The sequence below is a fragment of the Cetorhinus maximus genome, chromosome 10, assembly GCF_964194155.1.
Source record: "Cetorhinus maximus chromosome 10, sCetMax3.hap1.1, whole genome shotgun sequence".
In the NCBI taxonomy this organism is placed as follows: Eukaryota; Metazoa; Chordata; class Chondrichthyes; order Lamniformes; family Cetorhinidae; genus Cetorhinus; species Cetorhinus maximus.
In genome coordinates this window covers 54554372-54574563 of record NC_135888.1, presented here as the reverse complement: position 1 = coordinate 54574563, position 20192 = coordinate 54554372, and the positions used below count along the sequence as shown (strand labels likewise).

General features: G+C 44.8%; 1 protein-coding gene across 1 annotated transcript in view; it reads right to left on the bottom strand.

Moving 5' to 3' along the window:
• Positions 1–20192, bottom strand: part of LOC144685323 (ran-binding protein 17-like) — a 947082-nt gene that overhangs the window by 220998 nt on the left and 705892 nt on the right. The window contains exon 22 of the mRNA XM_078549733.1: positions 19608–19690. Within this exon, the coding sequence (XP_078405859.1) occupies positions 19608–19690 (83 nt within the window). The remainder of the gene's footprint in view (positions 1–19607; positions 19691–20192) is intronic.

Here is a 20192-nt window from a genome sequence, read left to right as displayed (position 1 = left end):
ACGGGTACCATTTGCTAGTGCTGCATGCATTCCAAGGACAAAATGAGAAAAGCTGCTTATACAGGGGGTAGGGTTTTTTTTCTCCCTCTCTTCCTTGAGGGATTTTATTTCTTGGTACCACAGATGCCTGTCATTGCCACCTGCACTACCACAATGGTTTGAATTTAAACAGCACCATTAATGCAAAAAAAAGTCAAGGCATTTAACAGATAGCTGTGTCACAAACAAATTCTGCAGCCTTGGGATGAGCTTCTATATGTACACTGCTGGCATCCACCTCTCCACTGCCTCTCCTGGCCCCTCGCTGATTCTTAAACTATATGTCCAACATCCAGTCATGACAGAGCCACATTTTCTTCCAATTAAACACCGGAAAGACTGAAACCACAATCTTATGTTGTCACTGCAACCTCTCTATCTTCACCATTCTATCCACTTAGCCGCGTACTGTCTCAGTTTAAATAGACTGTGTGTCCTTCTTAACCCCATGCTGAGCTTCCAAGTCTTCTGCCACCATATGAGTCTAAAGCAAGCTGGAAAATTATGAGTGGAATTTTCCGTGCCCGCTGGCATCGGGCATGTTCGGTGGCATGAGCGGACAATATGGCAAGCAGGCCAAAAATCAGTTTCATGACATCGTGAAGCCAATTTGCAATCGTCCGCTTTGTCCGTCAGTGGCAGACTGTGTTTCCTGCTGTTGGAAACCTCATTGTAATACATCTGCGCATCATTATAAGGCCATCCCATCAGAATCATCCCCCAATGCTGGATCATCCACCCACATTGGTGGGAAAGCACACTGGTGCAGAACACGGCACCTCGAACTTATGCCCTCTTGTGACTGACCCTTCAACTAAGGGGAAAAGTGTTCTTAAGTGCTGGTAAATGGGATTAGGTAGGTAGGTCAGGTGTTTCTCACGTGTCAGTGCAGACTCGATGGGCCCCTTCTGCACTGTGATTCTGTGACAAGTGAGACATGCAGAATTCGGGACATACTGTCAGAGCCTTGCTCACATCGCAGACATCTGAGGAGCAGAAGAAGCTGGAGCCCGACAGCAACGGGATCCTAGAGGAAAGTCCATGGCATGCTGGGTGATTCTCACGACATGGCTCCTCCATAAAGCAGCTCACGGACATTGTAAAGTCACCACTGAGGATGTGCTCACAAGGGATGATGGTCGAGGGGGTGGAGAGGAAGGTCGAGCTGTGTTTGCGAGAGGAAGGTGTACTGGAGGGGTGGGAGAGGAAGGTGTGTCAGTGGGGAGTGAGGTTGGGAGAGGGGTAACGAAGGTGTTAGGCGGGTGAGGTTGGGAGGCGGGGACAAAGGTGTAGGGCGGGTGAGGTTGGGAGTGGGGGGCACTACAGGGGAGGAAAGGTTAACGGGGGAGAAGATGGCAACTGGAGAGGTAGGTATATGGAGGGAGGAAGGTGTAAAGGAAGGAGTGCAGAGAGGGGAAGGAGTCCAGGCGAAGGAAGGAATCTGGGGGAGGAAGGAATGTGGAGAGGGAAAGGAGTCCAGGGGGAGGAAGGAGTAAGGGTGGAGGAAAGAGTCCAGAGAGGGGAAGAAGTAAGGGTGGAGGAAGACTTAAGGGAGGAGGAAGGAGTCGGGAAGAGGGAAGCGCTAAGGCTGGAGGAAGAAGCAAGGCTGGAGGAGGAAGTAAGGGTGTCTGAAGGAGGCAGGTAGGGGGAAGAAGTAAGGGTGGGGGTTGGAATAAGGCTGGGGGAAGGAGTAAAGCTAGAGGAAGAAGTAAAGGTGTTTGAAGGATTCAGGAAGGGGGAAGGAATGAGTCCAGAGAAAGAAGTGAGACTGGAGGATGGAGTCCAGAGAGGGAAAGGAGTAAGAATCGTGGAAGAAGTAAGAGTGTCTGAAGAGGGGAAGGAATTCCAAGGTGGGGAAGGAGTCCAGAGGGGGGAAGGAGTGCGAAAGGGGGAAGGAGTCCGGAACAAGGGATGTCCAGGTGAAGGTCCAAGGGAGGGCTCTGTTTAGTCCATGACTGCCTCCCGAGGATGAGCGTAATACGAGTGAATGGTGAGAAAGACCGAGGGCAGAGTGAGGTGGTAGGGTGGGAGGGTGAGGGTGCGACGGTGTCAGTAGAAGGGACGGCGAGAGTGGTTGGTGGAGACTCGGAGGCAGGCACAGAACCTAAGGGGTGGGAAGGAGAATGGGGAGGTTAATGTGGATGGGGGTGGGATGTTCGGGAGGGAAGGGAACGTGCACGTTCACCTGGACAACACTAAAAGAAAAAGGTTGTGGCTGGTAGGTCACGGAGGAGAGGTGGAAGGTAATGCTATGCGGGGGCAACAGTGATGGGGGAAAGGACATGGGTGCACGGGGAAGGGGAAAGGATGGGGGAGCGCAGTAAAAACCGTAGCAGGACCATACTTGCCCAATCGAAAGCGAAACGAGAATTGTGGTGGGCAACATCAGGTGCTGCATGAGAATGTGATCAGTGGGTGGGCGGAGATGCAGGTGAACTCAGATGGTCAACCGAAACTGAACCTCAGCAGGCAGCATTCAAAATGCTCAGGACATTGAGGTGAGTGTGATGAGGGAAGGATCCGCGTGTGTGGGACAGAGCTTGCACAAGGCACCAAAAGGCCCTGCCACACACACACTTCTCCCTCCAGAATCACTCGTGGGCCGGCTGCGTGCATCTGAACTGCTAGTGAGGGGTTTGCAGTGGGAGGACTCGCGAAGCCTGTCAATGAAGCTGAAATACACCACTACACATTAATCAGTGAAAGTGAATATATTCCCAGATTGTAAAGTGACAAAACATGTTCACCTGTGCAACCAACTGCGATCAGAATTTCTTAACATTTGAACACCTTAGACTTTTAGTTGCTTCCCTGACATCTGTAGCAGGGGTGAAGACAATGGTTGGCTCTGTTGCCTCTGATGCCTTCGGCTTGGGTCCTCTGGAGAGCTGAGGCTTTGGGGCCCCAGCCTGCTTTGGTTGTCCTCTTCTGGGCCAGCTGCTCCCTGTGCAGTGACAGGGGACGAGATTGAGGGAGTCACAGGCAAAGGGGACTTGGAGGGAGCGGACAGCCTCTGAGATTCTTGAGTGAATGACCCAGGGGCTCCAGCTGCCACTCCTCTTCCCTTCAGGTGCTCGAGGGCCCCAACTTGACTCCTTGAGAGGAAAGAGTGCCTGGGGGGACATCGAGTTACCTCGTTTCCCTCTTGTGTCACCACTGCAGGAACTCACCCATGGCTATCACGATGGAGTGCAGGTCTGCGCGCACCTCTGCATTCTGCTGGACCAGGGTCTCCATGGCACATACCATCCTCCCCACGGAGACCTCCATACATGCACATTGGGCATCACTTCATCAGAGAGCAGATGGAACACTCCTCCGATTCGCGTGCCACTTTGTTGAAGGCTTGCTGATGTTCCCCCACCTTCTGCTGACTCTCCACGATGAGTTGGAAGGCTGAATCCAGAGGCTCATCATCTGACTCGGACCTCACAGGTGCCTCTTTCCCAGTGCCAGGGAGCTCGGCTAAGCTTGCCGCCTCCTGCACGTGTCTGTGCGGTGACCACCAGATTGAGAGCCCGAGCCTGCTCTAGCTCTAGGTCCCACCGAAGTGTGTCTCTGCGCTGGTGGATGGTGTGGATAAGCGCTGTGATGGGTCTTCCAGGCTGCTTATTTCCAGCTCTTCAATAGAGAGATGTCCTCTTGGCTGGAGGGGAGGACATGGATGGAGCTGAGGGACTGGCTGGCTGAGAGCGTCAGTTGCTTGGCAGAGCTCCCTGTGAACCAAAGTAGAGACAATTAGTGCATGGCAGCAGAGTCAAAAAGCAGGAGAGAGAGCACTCACCTTTGCATTGAGAGAGGGATGATGTGGTGCAGGATCATCACATGGATGTTCGCTGCCAATCTCACCATCACTGCAGGCACATACACATCCTCACCAGTCAGCATGATGGCACAAAGTAAGTGAGGGGCCTACCATGGGCCACTCCACCCCCGTACTGGGACCTCTCCCTGCTGTTGTGAGAACATACGAACAAGGAGCAAAAGGAGGCCATTCAGCCCCTCGAGCCTACTCTGCCATTTAATAAGATCATAGCTGAGCTGATAGTAACCTGAAATCTACATCCCACCTACCCCTGATAACCTATCACCCCCTTGCTTACCAAGAATCTATCCAACTCTGCCTTAAAAATATTCAAAGACTGCTTCTACCACCTTTTCAGGAAGAGAGTTCCAAAGACTCTCAATCCTCTGAGTGAAAAAATTTCGCCTCATCAATGTTTTAAATGGGCAACCCCTTATTTTTAAACTGTGACCCCTAGTTCTGGATTCTCCCACAAGAGGAAACAACCTCTCCGCACCCACGCTGTCAAGACCCCTCAGGATCCTGCTTCTCCTGCATGGGAACAGATGGAGAGAGTGTGAGCAGGACACATGGCACAGCATGGAATGTTTGTGTGGTGAGCGGAGCCATGGACGGGATGAGGACGCGATCTTGAGAGGATATGAGCCTGATGGAGATGTGAGGGTGTGTGAGAGAGTTAGTGGTGTTGTCCCTTGAGGTGCGAGATCCCGGTGGATATATTATGGGTTTGTGAGTGTGTGAGTTGAGAGTGACGAGAAGAGTGATTTACCCTAGCAGAATGGATGAGATCATTCATCCTGTTGCAGCACTGGGTAGCTGACACCTTTTTCAGGGCATTGGTGCTGACCACCGCTGCTACCATCTCCTATGCTGGATTGGTGATATTACTGCCCCTCCTGCAGCCAGAGCAAGGGTAGAGGACACCACGGCAAGCCTCTACTGCGTCCAAAAGGCGCCTGAGGGACGCGTCATTAAGCTGGGGGGATTGCAGTCTTCTTGCCTTTTGGGACCATGTCTTCTATGCAGCAGCCCTGGGCTGGAAGCACTGAGAGGTGTGCGTGTGGCTGCACTTTAAATATGGCGCTCAATGTGGTGAAACAGCGATGGCATGGCGGGTGAATGAGAGCCCGATTGCCATCGAAATGGTGTGGTTCCCAGGAATGCATGATTAATGAGGTGGGATTGGGACAAGACGGCGCAAAAACCTGCCATTATGGCTGGTGGGAAAAACATTCTTTTTCCCACCCGCTACCGCACGTAGTGCAAATCTGGGACGATTCCGCCCTATGGCCAGTGCCTCTGCAATTTCTACTCTTACTTCCCTCAGTATCCTTGGATGCATCACACCCGGTCCTGATGGCTTGTCAATTTTAATTATGGACAGCCTATCCAATATCTTCTCCTTATCAATTTTAAACACTTCAAGTGTCTGAAATACTTCCTCTTTCATCTTGAACTGGGCAGCATCTTCTTCCTTGGTAAAGACAGATGAAAAGTAGTAATTTAATACCTTAGCTATGACCCCTGCCTCCATGCGGAAATTCTCTTTTTAGTCCCTAATTGGCCCCACTCCTTTTACCATCCTTTTTCTATTTATATGTCTACAGAAGACTTTGGGATTTCCTTTTATGTTCACTGCCAGTCTCCTTTCATATTCTCTCTTTGCTTCTCTTATGTGCTTTGTCAATTCCCCTCTGAACCTTCTATATTCAGCCTGGTTCTTGGTTGTATTACCTATCGTGACATCTGTCATAAGCACATTTTTTCTTCTTCACCTTAACCTTTATCTCTTTTGTCATCCAGGAAGCTCTGGATTTGTTTACTCTACCTTTCCCCTTCATGGGAATATATCTTGACTGTGTCCGAACTATCTCTTCTTTAAATGCAGTCCATTGTTCAGTTAAAGTTTTGCTTGCCAAACTTTGACTCCAATTTATCTGGGGCAGATCTGTTCTCACTCCATTGAAGTTGGCTTTCCCCCAGTTAATTATTCTTACTCTGGGTTGTTCCTTGTCCTTTTTCATAGCCAGCCTAACCTTATGATACAATGATCACTGTCCCATAAATGTTATCCTACTGAAACCTGATCCGCTTGGCCCACTTCATTCCCAAAAACCAGGCTTAGCAGTGCCTCCTTTTTTGTTGAAGTGGAAACATAGAGCTGTAGAAAATTTTCCTGAGCGCATTCTAGGAACTCTTTCCCCTGTCTGCCTTTTACACTACTACTATCCCAGTCTATATTCAGATAACTAAAATCCCCACATGACTACTCCCGCAATAATGAAAAATATCTTCATTAACATCCTTCCCACTATTTGGTAGCCTATAGACCACGCCGAGCATTGTAATTTCATCTTTTTTATTCCTTCGCTCTGGCCCAATAGACTCTGTCCTTGACTCCTCTGGGATTCCTCTTGCACCAGTGTAGCAATGTTCACCTTAATCATTACTGCCACCCTTCCCTCTTTCCTTCTATTCCTATCTTTCTTGAACACCTTGTATCCAGGAACATTTAATCCACAGTCCTGCCCTTCTTTGAGTTAGGTCTCTGTTATAGCTACATCATATTTCCATATGGCTATCTATGCTTGCAACTCACCAATCTTATTTACCACACTCCACACATTCACATGCATGCACAATAACCCTAATTTAGATTTTATTACCTTCCCTCTTACTCTGAACCCACCTAATAACTTACTATTTCATACTCTAGTGCCATCAGTCTCGCCCAGTATTCTGTGTACCTTGGTATTCCTCTCTAATTTGGCCTCCTGGTCCCACCCACACCCCTGCCAAGTTAGTTTAAACCCTCTCTAAAAGCACTAGCAAAATGCCTGCAAGGAGCTTGAATCTAAACAAATCTAAGACACTCCCTCCTGCATCGTCTATCCACAAATTCATCTGCTTTATTCTCCTATTTCTACACACACTTGCATGTGGTACTAGGAGTAATCCAACGATAACTACTTTTGAGGTCCTGCTTGCTAATTTTGCTAGCTCCCTAAATTCTGACTGCAGGACCACATTCCTCTTTCTACCCATGTTATTGGTACTGATGTGGACTATGACTGCTGGCTGTACATCCTCCTTGTTCATGGTGTTCTGCAGCAGTTCGGTGACATCCTTGACCCTGGCACCAGGGATGCAACATACCATCTTGGATTCATGTCTGCAGACGCAGAAACGCCTGTCTGTACTCTGAACTATAGAATCACTGATCACTTTTACTCTTCCAGTTTTCTTCATGCCCCACTGTACAGCTGAGCCAACTGTGGTGCCATGTAAATGTTAACTCTGTTTCTCTCTCCACAGATGGTGCCAGACCTGCTGAGTATTTCCAGAATTTTCTGTTTTTATTGCAGATTTCCAGCATCTGGAGTATTCTGCTTTCCGATTCATGGTGCCATGGACTTGGCTGTGGCTGCACTTCCCAGATGAACCATCACATTCAACAACTGAATACTGGTTGGAGAGTGAGATGCACTCAAGGGATGCCTGCACTACCTGCCTGTTTCTCCATGACTGCCTGGTGGTCACTCATTCCCTCTCTCCTTGTATACTCTTAAGTTGCAGGGTGATCACATCTATAAACATGCTATCCACAAAGCTCTCAACCTCACGGATGCACCGCAGAGACTCCAGCTGCTGTTCAAGCTCTGAAACATGGAGCTTAAGCTACTGCAAATGATGACGCTTCCTACACAAATGGTTATTCAGGGCATGGGAAGCGTGCAGGAGTTCCCACACAGCACAGAGTATTTAAATCAAGACCCTTCTGTCTTCCAAGTAGTGTCTCATGCGCTTGCTATAAAGGACATAGGTTAAAATTATGTCAACTTCACAACTTGACTTGGTGGAATTTGAACCCACAAGTTCGACATGTCCAGTACCAATAACAACAAGGGAATTGGGGGAGGTAGGGGGGAATGGAGGGAGCAAGTGTCTAGAGCTCAGTGCTCCAGCCAGCATGATTGTGAGGCAGTCTTGATGGGCCAGCTGGTCTTTTCCTGCCCGACATTTTCAAGTGTTTTGTAAGCTCGCAGTAAGTTGTAAGTAGCTGTTCTGTTTTTAAGTGCTCGCCCAACAAGGTTCCATCAAGCATGCAGGGTTAAAAATGAGGGTTCGGAACTTGACAAGAGATGTGGATTTTGAGGAAGAGAGAGATGTGGATTGATACATGAGTTCTGAAGCATTAGTCCAAGGTGGCTGAAGGCACAATTGCCAATGGCAGGGTAAAAGGTGGAGGGCATATACACAAGGTCAGAAATGGAAAGTTTGGGTAGTGTGTCACATAGGAAGAGGGGTGAGCTCTGGAATGATCTAACCTAAAGGATGTAAGTTTTAAATTGGAAGCAAATGTAGATCAGAGAAGATGGATGTAGTCGTCAAACGGTACTTGGTCAGTTCAGAATGCAGGCAGAAGAATTTTGGATGAACTGAAGTTTACAGAGCATGGAGGATAGGACACTGTCCAAAAATGCATTGGAACTGTAAGATCTGGAGCTGATAAGGGTCTCAGTGAAAGATGAGATCTTGGACTTTATTAATAAGGTCAAAGAGTACAAAACCAAGAAAATTACAATAAATAAAAGCAAAATACTGCAATGTTAGAGACCTGAAATAAAATCAAAAATTGCTGTAAAAACTCAGCAGGTTTGGCAGTGTCTGTGGAGAGTGAAACAGAGTTACCCCAGTTCTGAAGAAGAGTCACATTGGACTCAAAACATTAACTTTGTTTCACTCCCCACAGATGCTGGCAGACCTGCTGAGTTTCTCCAGCAATTTTTGAAGTTATGATAAACTTCTGTAAAACACTTTCACCCTCAACTGGAGTATTGTTTCTAGTTCTGGGCACTACACTTTAGGAAGGATGTGGAGGAATTGGAGAGAGTGCAGAAAAGATTCATGAAAATGGTTCCAGGGATGAGGAACTTCAATTATATAGATAGATTAAAGATGCCGGAGATGTTCTTCTTGGAGTAGAGAAGGTTGCGAAGAGATTTGGTATAGGTTTTCAAAATAATTAGGGGTTTGGACAGGGTACATAGGGAGAAACTGTTCCCACTGGTGGAAGGATTGAGAGCCACAGGGCACCAATTTAAGCTAATTGGCTAAAAAAGCACTGGCGATATGAGGAAAAACATTTCATGCAGCAGGTGGTTGGGATCTGGAATGCACTGCCTGACATCAAGGCATTCAAGAGGGCATCAGATTATTACCTGAAAAGGAGGAATGTGCAGGGCTACAGGGAGCAGGTGGGAAATGGCATGAGGTGAATTGCTCCGACAGAGAGCCAGCACAGATATGATGGGCTACATAGCCTCCTCCTGTGCTGTAACCATTCTGTGAAATAGGCAGTTTGGACTCTGACTACATCATTGAGGCCCGACTGTCATTTTAACCTCAGTGCTGCATGTTAATATATGTTAATTCTATTGTTAGGATACACAGATAAAGGACATTGTTTAATTAAGTACTTTGAGCACAAATAAATAGGGGATTCCCCTTTAAGGGGCTCTTTGTTTAACTGTTTTATTCATTAATTGTATTGGTTTCTTGAAAGAGTTTAAATAGTGGATAGCTGGGACACTGGATGTGTAGGAGGAGATCTGTAAGGCTGAGCAAAGCCAATAAACACTTTGGATGAAGAAAAGCTCTGCCTTGGTTTCTGCTTCACCAACTGGCTTGGATCCTGTTAACACTGCAAAGGGAAACTACACCATACTAACCTGTCAAATCTAGGGCCAGAAAGGTAAACTTTAAAAAAACTGGTTTCCTTGTGGACCAGGTAAAGCAGGAGTATTCTTTTGGGCCCCACAGGAAATCTTGGGCCTTTCCTATCCCAGTGCCCCCACCCCATGATTATGAGCCAGCCCAGTTCCCCTCTTAAACACTAGTACCTCTGGGCTCCCAGTGACAGTCCTTTACCACCCACAATCCTGCTTTCATCCTTTGCCCAGGTGTCACTTCCTGCCAGGTTTAGGCAGAAAATTCAACTAGGCCATGAGTCTGGGGAATTAAAACCCCCGGGTCTCACGCTGTAATAGGCCGAACAGGGATATTAAAGGAAGTAGCTACAGAGATAGTGGGTGCACTGGTAGTAATCTTCCAAGAATCCTTAGATTCTGGAAAAGTCCCAGAGGATTGGATAATAGCCAATGTAACACCCTTATTCAAAAAGGGAGGGAGACAAAAAATGGGTAACTATAGGCCCGTTAGCTTGACATTTGTCATTGGGAAAATGTTGGAGTCTATTTTAAAGGATGTAATAGCAAAGCATTTAGAAATACATAATCTAATCAAGCAGAGTCAGCATGGCTTCATGAAGGGGAAATCATGCCTAATAAATTTATTAGAATTCTTTGAGGAGGTAACAAGCAGGATAGGTAAAAGGGAACCAGTAGATGTAATATATTTGGATTTCCCAAAGGCGTTCAATAAGGTACCGCACATAAGGCTATTTAATAAGATAGGAGCCCATGGTGTTGGGGGTAGTATATGAGCATGGATAGAGGATTGGCTAACTAATAGAAGACAGAGAGTTGGGATAAGGGGGGCATTTTCAGGATGATAACCTGTGACTAGTGGAGTGCCACAGGGATCAGTGCTGGGGCCACAATTATTTACAATATATATTAATAACTTAGATGAGGGAAGTGAATATGCTATCGCCAAGTTTGCAGATGACACAAAATAGGTGGGAAGGCAAGTGGTGAGGATGACACAAGGAGTCTACACAGGAATGTGGACAGGTTAAGTGAGTGGGCAAAAATTTGGCAGATGGAATATAATGTGGGAAAATGTGAGGTTATGCATTTTGGCAGCAAGAATAGAGGAGCTGAATATTATTTAAATGGAGAAAGACTGCAGACAGCTACAGCACAGAGGGATTTGGGAGTCCTTGTGCATGAATCCCAAAAAGCTAACATACAAGTTCAACAGGCAATAGGGAAGGCAAATGGAATGTTGGCCTTTATTTCAAAGGGAATGGAGTATAAAAATAGGGAAGTCTTGTTAAAACTATACAAGGCACTAGTTAGGCCACACCTAGAATGCTGTGAACAATTTTGGTCCCCTTATCTAAGGAAAGGTATACTGGCATTGGAGGCAGTCCAGACAAGGTTCACTAGGTTGATCCCGGGTATGGAGGGATTTTCTTATGAGGAGAGGTTGAGTAGATTGAGCCTGTACTCATTGGAGTTTAGAAGAATGAGAGGCGGCCTTATTGAAACATATAAGATTCTTAGGGGTCTTGACAGGGTAGATGCTGAGAGGTTGTTTCCCCTTGTGGGAGAGATTATAGGACCAGAGGGCATAATCTCAGAGTAAGAGGGCACTCATTTAAAACAGAGATGAAGAGGAATTTCTTCTCAGAGGGTAGTGAATCTGTGGAATTCTTTACCGCAGAGGGCTGTAGAGGCTGGGTTGTTAAGTGTATTCAAGGATGAGACAGCAGATTTTTAATCAGTAAGGGAATCAAGGGTTATGGGGAAAAGGCAGGAAAGTGGAGTTGAGTATTATCAGATCAGCCATAATCTCATTGAATGGCAGAGCAGACTCGATGGGTCGAATGGCCTACTTCTGTTCTCACATCTTATGGTCTTATGGTGTCGACCTTAGTCCCTGCCCACAGAACTCCCACTGGGGTTTAAAATCCAGTCTCTGCTCTTTCAGCTTGATGTCCTTTCTTCAGTAAAATGAAGATGCTGTATAAATGCAAGTCGTTTTTGTGTAATGCATCACAGCTGAACCCAATCTGATATTTACTCTCAAACAGATCATCAATTCATTATAGGTTAGGAGCTAATTCCACAGCACTGGTTTGGACGGTCTGTTGAAAAATTTACAGTGTGATTGCAGAGAGTTTTCTAGATGAGTAAGCTCCTTTGTTCTGGTGCAGTTAGTTTCAATATTCACACCAAACAACCACTGCTGAAAGCCTCATCATTCAACAACTCACATCAAAGGGTTTAAAGAAGAGTGTGTATGAGGAAAAAAGTGCAACATCAAAAGTTTTATTTTTAATACATACCTCACCATAGGTTTAAAAAGTCTGAGATATTGACAAAACCCTCATTGCACCACTAATGGTGTTGATCCTGAACCATGCAACATCATTCAAGTTACAGTTCTTTACCCTTATTAAACAGCAAAATCTCTTACAACTGCCAGCATCTCAAAAGCCAGAGTCACTGTGTGCTGTTTTAGATTCTTGGTTTCATAATTCAATTCACTAGAGGTCAGAAACTGGGTATTTTGAAGCAAATAGGTCACCTCCTGACTCCCATAATCTTCTCCACCACCTACAACATCAACTTATATTTCTATAGCATCTTTAACGAAATGAAATGTACCAAGGTGCTTCAAAAGAGCATTATGTCACAAAGTATGACACCGAGCCACATAAGGAGAAATTAGAACAGGTGCCCAAAAACGTGGTCAAAGAGATAGGTTTTAAGAAGTGCCTTAAAGCAGAAAAGCAAGGTGGAGAGGTAGAGTTTCAGTGAAGGAATTCCAGAGCTTGGCGCCTAGGGAGCTGAAGTCGCTGCCACCAATGGTGGAGAAATTATACAGGTGCGGTGTCTAAAATCTGGCTATGCGAAAACTGATGATGTCCAAAAACCAGACACATTTTTAAGCTGCCATGCATGAATTTTAATTATTATTATATGAGTAAAATAACTTACCGGCTTGTTCAGCTAGGTGATGCATTGGCGCAGTGGTGCGCCAGCTACTTAAACACTCTTTGGGCCTGTCTTTTCCCACGTTCTAAGTGGTCCGAGCAACCCTTGACCTAGCCTGAAGCGCCCAACCCGACCCAGTCCGAAATGCCCTACCCGAAAACAAGCAAGATCCAAACTCTGGGCATGGACTCGGTCCTGGTGTTGCTGGTTTTGAGACACTGTACCTGTAATTAGGAATGCCCAAGAGGCCAGGATTAGAAGTGCGCAGATATCTCGGAGGGTTGTGGGGTTGGAGGAGATTACAGAGATAGGGAGGGGTGGGACCATGGAGGGATTTTAAAATGAAGATGTGAATTTTCAAATCAAGTTTCAAGGCACAAGTCAAAGCCCATGCAATCCATGAGCTTATTGTGGACGAGTGCTTCAACTTCATGGCCTTGACGGAAACCTGGCTGAGGGGGGATGACACATTCCCCTAACTGAGGACTCCCCACCTGGCTAGGTCATTCACCATCCAGCTCTGAAGAGACCTGAAATGTTAACTCTCTTTCTCTCTCTCCAGATACTGCCCAAACTGAATATTTTCTGCTTTGAATTAATTAATATCCTTACCCAGACTGTCAAAGTATTGGAGGGGCTCTGACAACCAAATCTCACTTTGGTTTGTCCCCCTACTTCTCTGGCACTTTCTCCTTCTTTCAGCACCTCACTTTACAAACATAGGAACATACAAATTTGGAGCAGGAGTAGGCCACTTGGCCCCTCGAGCCTGCTTTGCTATTCAATAAGATCACGGCTGATCTGAATGTAACCTCAACTCCACATTCCTGCCTACCCCTGATAACCTTTGTTAATCAAGAATCTATCCAGCTCTGCCTTAAAAATATTCAGGCTACTTCCACTGCCTGTTAAAGGACAGGGTTGCAAAGATTCACAACCCTCTGAGCAAAAACATTTCTCCTCCTCTCTGTCATAAATGAGCAACCCTTTATTTTTAAACAGTGACCCCTAATTCTAGATTCTGCCACAGGAGGAAACATCCTCTCCACATCCACTCTGTCAAGACCCCTCAAGATCTTAAAGGTTTCAATTAAGTCGCCTCTTACTCTTCTAAATTCCAGAGGATACAAGCCTAACCTGTCCAGCCTTTCCTTATAAGGCAACCTGCCCATTCCTGGTATTAGTCTAGTAAACCTTCTCTGAACTGCTTCTAACGCATTTACATCTTTCTTTAAATGAGGAGACTAGTACTGTACACAGTACTCCAGATGTGGTCTCACCAATGCCCTGTACAACTGAAGCATAACCTCCCTACTTTAGTAATCAATTCCCCTCACAATAAATTATAACATTCTATTAGCTTTCCTAATTACTTGCTGTACCTGCATACTAGCCTTTTGTTATTCATGCACTAGGGCACCCAGGTCTCTCTGAATCTCAGAGCTCTGCAATTTCTCACCATTTAGTTAATAAGCTTCTTTTTTATTCTTCCTGCCAAAATGAATGATTTCACATTTGTCCACATTATACTCCATTTGCCAGATCTTTGCCCACTCATTTAACCTATATATGTCACTTTGTAGCCTCCTTACGTCCTCTTCACAATTTACATTCCTACCTATCTTTGTGCCATCAACAAATTTAACAATCATACCTTCGGTCCCTTCATCCAAGTCACTTATATAAATTGTAAAAAGTTAAGGCCCCAGAACTGATCCCTGTGGCACACCACTTGTCATAGACTACCAACCAGAAAAAGACCCATATATGCCAACTCTCTGCTTCCTGTTAGCTTGCCAATCTTCTATCCATGCCAATGTTACCCCCTACACCAGGAGCTTTTATTTTCTGCAATAACCTTATACCATCCTCTCACCTCTCAGCCAAGTAGAATGTCAATTTTCTTACCGAGATATCTTCACTGCTTTCCTCCCTCAGGCTCTGGAATGAGCGACTTCTCATCGTCCATAAAAACATAGAAACATTGAACATAGGAACAGGAGTAGGTCATTTGGCCCTCTGAGCCTGCTCTACCATTCAATATGATCATGGCTGATCCTCTATCTCAATGCCACACTCCCGCGCTCTCCCCATACCCCTTGATGCCTTTAGAGTCTAGAAATCTATCTATTTACTTCTTAAATATATTCAGTGACTTGGCCTCCACAGCCCTCTGTGGTAGAGAATTCCACAAGTTCACTAGCCTCTGAGTGAAGAAGTTTCTCCTCACCTCATTCCTAAATGGCCTACCCCATATCCTGAAACAGTGGCCCATTGTTCTAGCCCCCCCACCCACCCCAGCAAAAGGAAATATCAACCCTGCATCCAGTCTGTCCAGCACTGTCAGAATTTTAGAAATTTCAATGAGATCTCCTCTCACTCTTCTAAACTCCAGTGAATACAGGCCTAGTCCATCCAATCTCTCCTCAGACGACAATCCTGCCATCCCAGGAATCAGTCTGGTGAACCTTCGTTGTACTCCCTCTATGGCAAGTATATCCTTTCTTCGGTAAGGAGACCAAAACTGCACACAATACTCCAGGGGTTCTCTCACCAAGGCCCTGTGTAGCTGCAGTAAGACATCCTTGCTCCTGTATTCAAGTCCTCTCGCAACGAAGGCCAACATACCATTTGCGTTCTTAACTGTTTGCTGCACATGCATGCTTGCTTTCAGTGATTGATGTACAAGGGCACCAAGGTCCCTTTGTACATCAACATTTCCCAATCTATCACCATTTAAATAATACTCTGCCATTCTGTTTCTCCTACTGAAGTGGATAACTTCACACTTATCCATGTTATACGGCATCTGTCATGTATTTGTCCACTCACTGTACTTATCTAAATCGTCTTGAAGCCTCTTAACATCCTCCTCACTGCTCACATTCCCACCAAGCTTTGTGTCGTCAGTAAACTTGGAAATATTACATTTGGTTTCCTCTTCCAAATCATTTTATATATATTGTGAATTGCTGGTACCTGCGGTACCCACTAGACATCGCCTGTCACTCTGAAAAAGACCCATTTATTCTTACTTTCTGTTTCCCATCTGCTAACCAATTCTCAATCTATGCCAATATATTACCCTCAATCCCATGTGCTTCATTTTGCACACTGACCTCTTATGTAGGACTTCATCAAAAGCTTTCTGAAAATCCAAATACATCACATCCACTGGTTCTCCCTTAACTATTCTGCCAGTTACATCCTCAAAAAACTCCACTAGGTTTGTCAAACATGATTTCCCCTTCATAAATCCATATTGACTTTGTCGGATCCCGTTGATATTTTCTAAGTGTCCTGTTATCACATCCTTTATAATAGACTAGCATTTCCCTACTACTGATGTTTTGCTAACCAGTCTGTAATTCCGTGTTTTCTCCCTCCTTCCTTGTTTAAATAGTGGGGTTACATTTGCCACCCTCCAATCTAGCGGGGCTGTTATAGAATCTACAGAATTTTCAAGATGGCAACCAACACATTTCTATGGCCACCTCTTTTAGTACCCTGGAATGTAGATTATCAGGCCCTGGGGATTTATCAGCTTTCAATCCCACTAATTTCTCCAGAACTATTTTTTTAGTAATACTAATTTCCTTCAATTCCTCCTTCTCATTAGACCCTTGTTTCCCTAGCTTTTCTAGAAAGTTATTTGTGTCTTCCTCCATGAAGACTGAACTAAAGTAGTTGTTTAATTTCTCTGCTCTGTGATCTAAGAAATGGGACTTGTCAGATCTCAGATGGAGCCCTATACCTCTGGAAGGATATACTGGCCTTGGAGGGCATACAGTACAGATTCATCACATATTGTGTGGGATTACAGGGTTAAATTATGAAAGCAGACTTGGCTTGTTTAACAAACCCTGAGTTTAGAAGTTTTGGGTTGATCTAATTGAAGATTTAAAATGATGAAAAGATTTAATTGGGTAGATCTGAAAAAATCTAATTGAATGATGGAACAGATTTAGGGGCTAAATGATCTACTTTTGTTCTTGTGTTCCCATATAGTTTGCAGCACATAAACAGACCATTAAGCTCAAGTGGTCTGACAGTGTTTATGTACAAGAACCCTCCCATCCTTCGCTTGTGTCCATCTACTCCTTTCTCCCTCAGGGCACGCCTTAAGCCTCCCCTTAAACGTGTTAATGCTTTCTTCTTCAAACATGTGTCAGCGAAATCCATGTTTTCATTACACTCAGCGTAAAAGAATTCCTCCAAAATTCTTTATTTGATCGGTTAGTGGGTATCTTATATTGTGACCTAATCCTTTACCTATTTTCCTCTTTTAGATTTGAACCCAGGTCCCAAAAGTGAAAAGTCAGTGTCTTATCTAGCATATCGCATAGTTCTCCCCAATGATAATTTCTTAATTAACTGACTGTCATAAGGTCCAATGAAGTCAACCATTGCCCAGTGTCTTGTCCTGATGCCCGTTCTCCATGTGTGGCTTGACTGGAAGTTAACATCAGCAGATTATCTGACAGTGTGTGTGGGGCAGAGAGAGGCACAGCTTGATTTTGTTCTCCTCACTTTCCTACAAGGTTCACTGGATAACTATCAGGAATTGTCGAAGGGCACTGAGACAAACTCTAGTTCTCCTAATCGCTGCATTGGTTTAGCACAGATTTGGAATTGAGCCTGAGAACCAAGGGCTGACTTCTTGCAAGAACATAAGAAACAGGAGCAGGAGTAGACCATACGATACCATTATGGCTGACCTTGGGTTTCAAATTCACATTCTGCATGCTCTCCATATCCCTTGATTCCCTGAAAGACCAAAAATCTGTGTAAACCAGCCTTAAACCTATTAAACGATGGGGCATCCACAATCATCTGGGCTAGAGAATTCCAAAGGTTCACAACATTTGAGTGAAGTAATTTCTTGATTTCAGTCCTAAATGATTGGCCTTTTATCCTGAGACTGTTCCCCTTGTATTTTAGAATCCCTGACCAGCAGGAACAATCTCTCAGCTTCTACCCTATCAAGCCCCTTCAGAATCTTGGATATTTTAATGAAATCGCCTCTCATTCCTCTAAACTCCAGAGAATAATAGACCCAATTGACTCAGCCTCTCATAGGCCAATCCTTTAACCCAGGGATCAATCTAGTGAACCTTTGTTGTACCACCTTCAATGCAAATATATCCTCCCTTAAATATGGAAACTAAAATTGCACACAGTGGCCAGAATTTTACCTTCGGCGTGCGAGCGTGCGCCCGGCATGCCGGAACGTTAAATGACGTGCAATGACGTCGGGCATGCGTCCTGACGTCACCGCACACCATCGCGATATTTTGTTCGGAGGGCATGCACCAGAGTCGGCTGCGCGCCTGCTGATAATTAAAAGGCCTATTAAGGCCATTAAGAAGGTAATTAAGTTGAAGTTTACACTGCCCGTCCAACCTAATGGTTGGTGGGCAGGCGAAAAGGCCAAGTGGCTTTTATCTTTTTTGGGAAACCTCATCCATGAGCGGGATGAGGTTTCCTAAAGCTCTTACAAATTATGTAAAAACTTTCTTTTGAAATTAAAAACATGTCCCATCTCATGTGATATTGTCACATGAGGGGACATGTTTCATTGAATTTTTATTGTATTTATTAATTTTTTCAAAAAGCGCTTCAATCTCCCTGGGTCAGCTCCATGCATGCATGAACTGTGCTCCAGGCCCGCTCTCCCTCCTCCCCCTGCCCGCACAGGTCAGTGCTACTGCTCGCGATCCACGCAGTGTGGGCCTTAATTGGCCCGCCCGCGTGAAACCATGGTGCGGAGCAGGTCGCGGGCAGTGGTCGGCTTCCCGACCACCCCCACCTGCTCCCGCCGAGACCGCCCGATGCGGGAAAAATTCAGGCCAGTATTTCAGATGTGGTGGCACCAATCCCTGTACAATTGTAGCAAGACTTATTTTATCCTGTACTCCAATCCCCTTGCAATAAAGGCTATCATGCCATTTCCCTTCCTAATCACTTGCTGCACCTGCGTGTTTTTTTTTGTGTTCCTTGTATGAGTACACCCAAGCCTCTCTTCTTAATGAAACAACTGTGCTGTTTGTTAGAAGGATTCACAATGTAATGTGAAAAGGTTATTTCAATTATTACAGTCCACCATTGGAAAAAAGTACTGTGCAACATATCCTAGTACAAATTTGCTGTTTCTGTTCAAAATTATTTTATTAATTCCTTCATTATATATATTCATATACATTTAGTCTCTGTCCATCTGAAGTCTCATGTGCAAGCTTTCTGACTGGGTTGGTGTGGAAAACATATAACATGATACAATGTGCAAAAATTCACCTGCCTTTCAGGCACCCTGGGAGTTCCTGAGTACAGCCTAGCAACATACAAAATAATGTAATCCATAATTAAGACAGATAACGCTTGTCAGAATATTGTAGACCTCACTGCACTAGCCCCAGCTGCTGCCCAGAAGGCCTCCACCGCTTATCTGGATTTCTTGTCTCTAATAGGCTTTGGTCCTTGCCTGCTGTTTGCTCCCTGTCATGTCTCTTCCTGTACTCCCACAACACACACAGGTCCCATCACATTCATCGCTCGCTGCTTTCTTTCAACTATCCCCTCCCACTGATGCTCGACTCCCATTCCTTGGCCTGCCAGCAAATCCAAGTTGGATCTGCTATTGCATCTTTTAATGGGATACAGTTAGAACTTTCACATCAGGAAAAGGCCACCAAGTTTAACAAACCCATTACTTTTCCATAGATCAATCCCTTATACCCATTGTCTCATCTGTCATTTGAAAATCTAATCTAGTTACATCTTGATCACATTTATATTTAGGTTTATATTCCTAGCTTTCATTATATTCCCTGGAAACTTCCAGAGTCAGCAATTTATTCGAATAACTAAATTCTTTGGGTGTTTATGAGTGAGGTATCTGAATGAGATCTGTGGATGCACACACAACCAGAGACGCGTACATGGCTGTACAAAACACCCAGAACACATGCCTACACACAAGCACAGGCAGACACTCACGCACACATACTCACACGTGTGGACATTCATATGTCCACCAACACATATCACCCTGAGCACAGGAGCTCTGAATTTCATACCATAAGTAGAAATCATTTTGCTGGCTTCTCTGAATAGTAGAATTCCATTTGGTGATGATACTTCAAAATTCAACCTTTGTGACCTACAATATATAAATGACACAATCAAAAGATTGATATACAGTCGAATGAACATGTGCAGACATCTTCACACAAAAGGTGAGTGAAACATGGAACATGCAGGAATCAGTTAAGGAAGGATTAGGTGCAGCGACAGTGGGGTATTTTTGGATGATGGATTAAGATGGACTGAACAAACAGCCTCCTAGCAATCTTGTGAGGTTCTGTGAAATAGGCATTTAGGGGTCTTGGAGTTTAAGCCAACTGAACTGTTTTTATCACTTTAAAATGTATGGTTTCTCAAAAGAAAAGCCACTTTCGGTAAAACTAAGGGAAAACTTTATTCCATTCATTACATTTCATACAATAGATATTTTAGGAGCATTTTCATAAATACTGTTTTGAGACAGTTCTGTGTACTGCTATTCTAGGGATACTGTTATCTCAATTGGAAGGATTAGCAGGCTCGAACTACACTGCCAGAGACCAAAGTGTTGGTTACATTTTCATGTTAATGGAGCAATT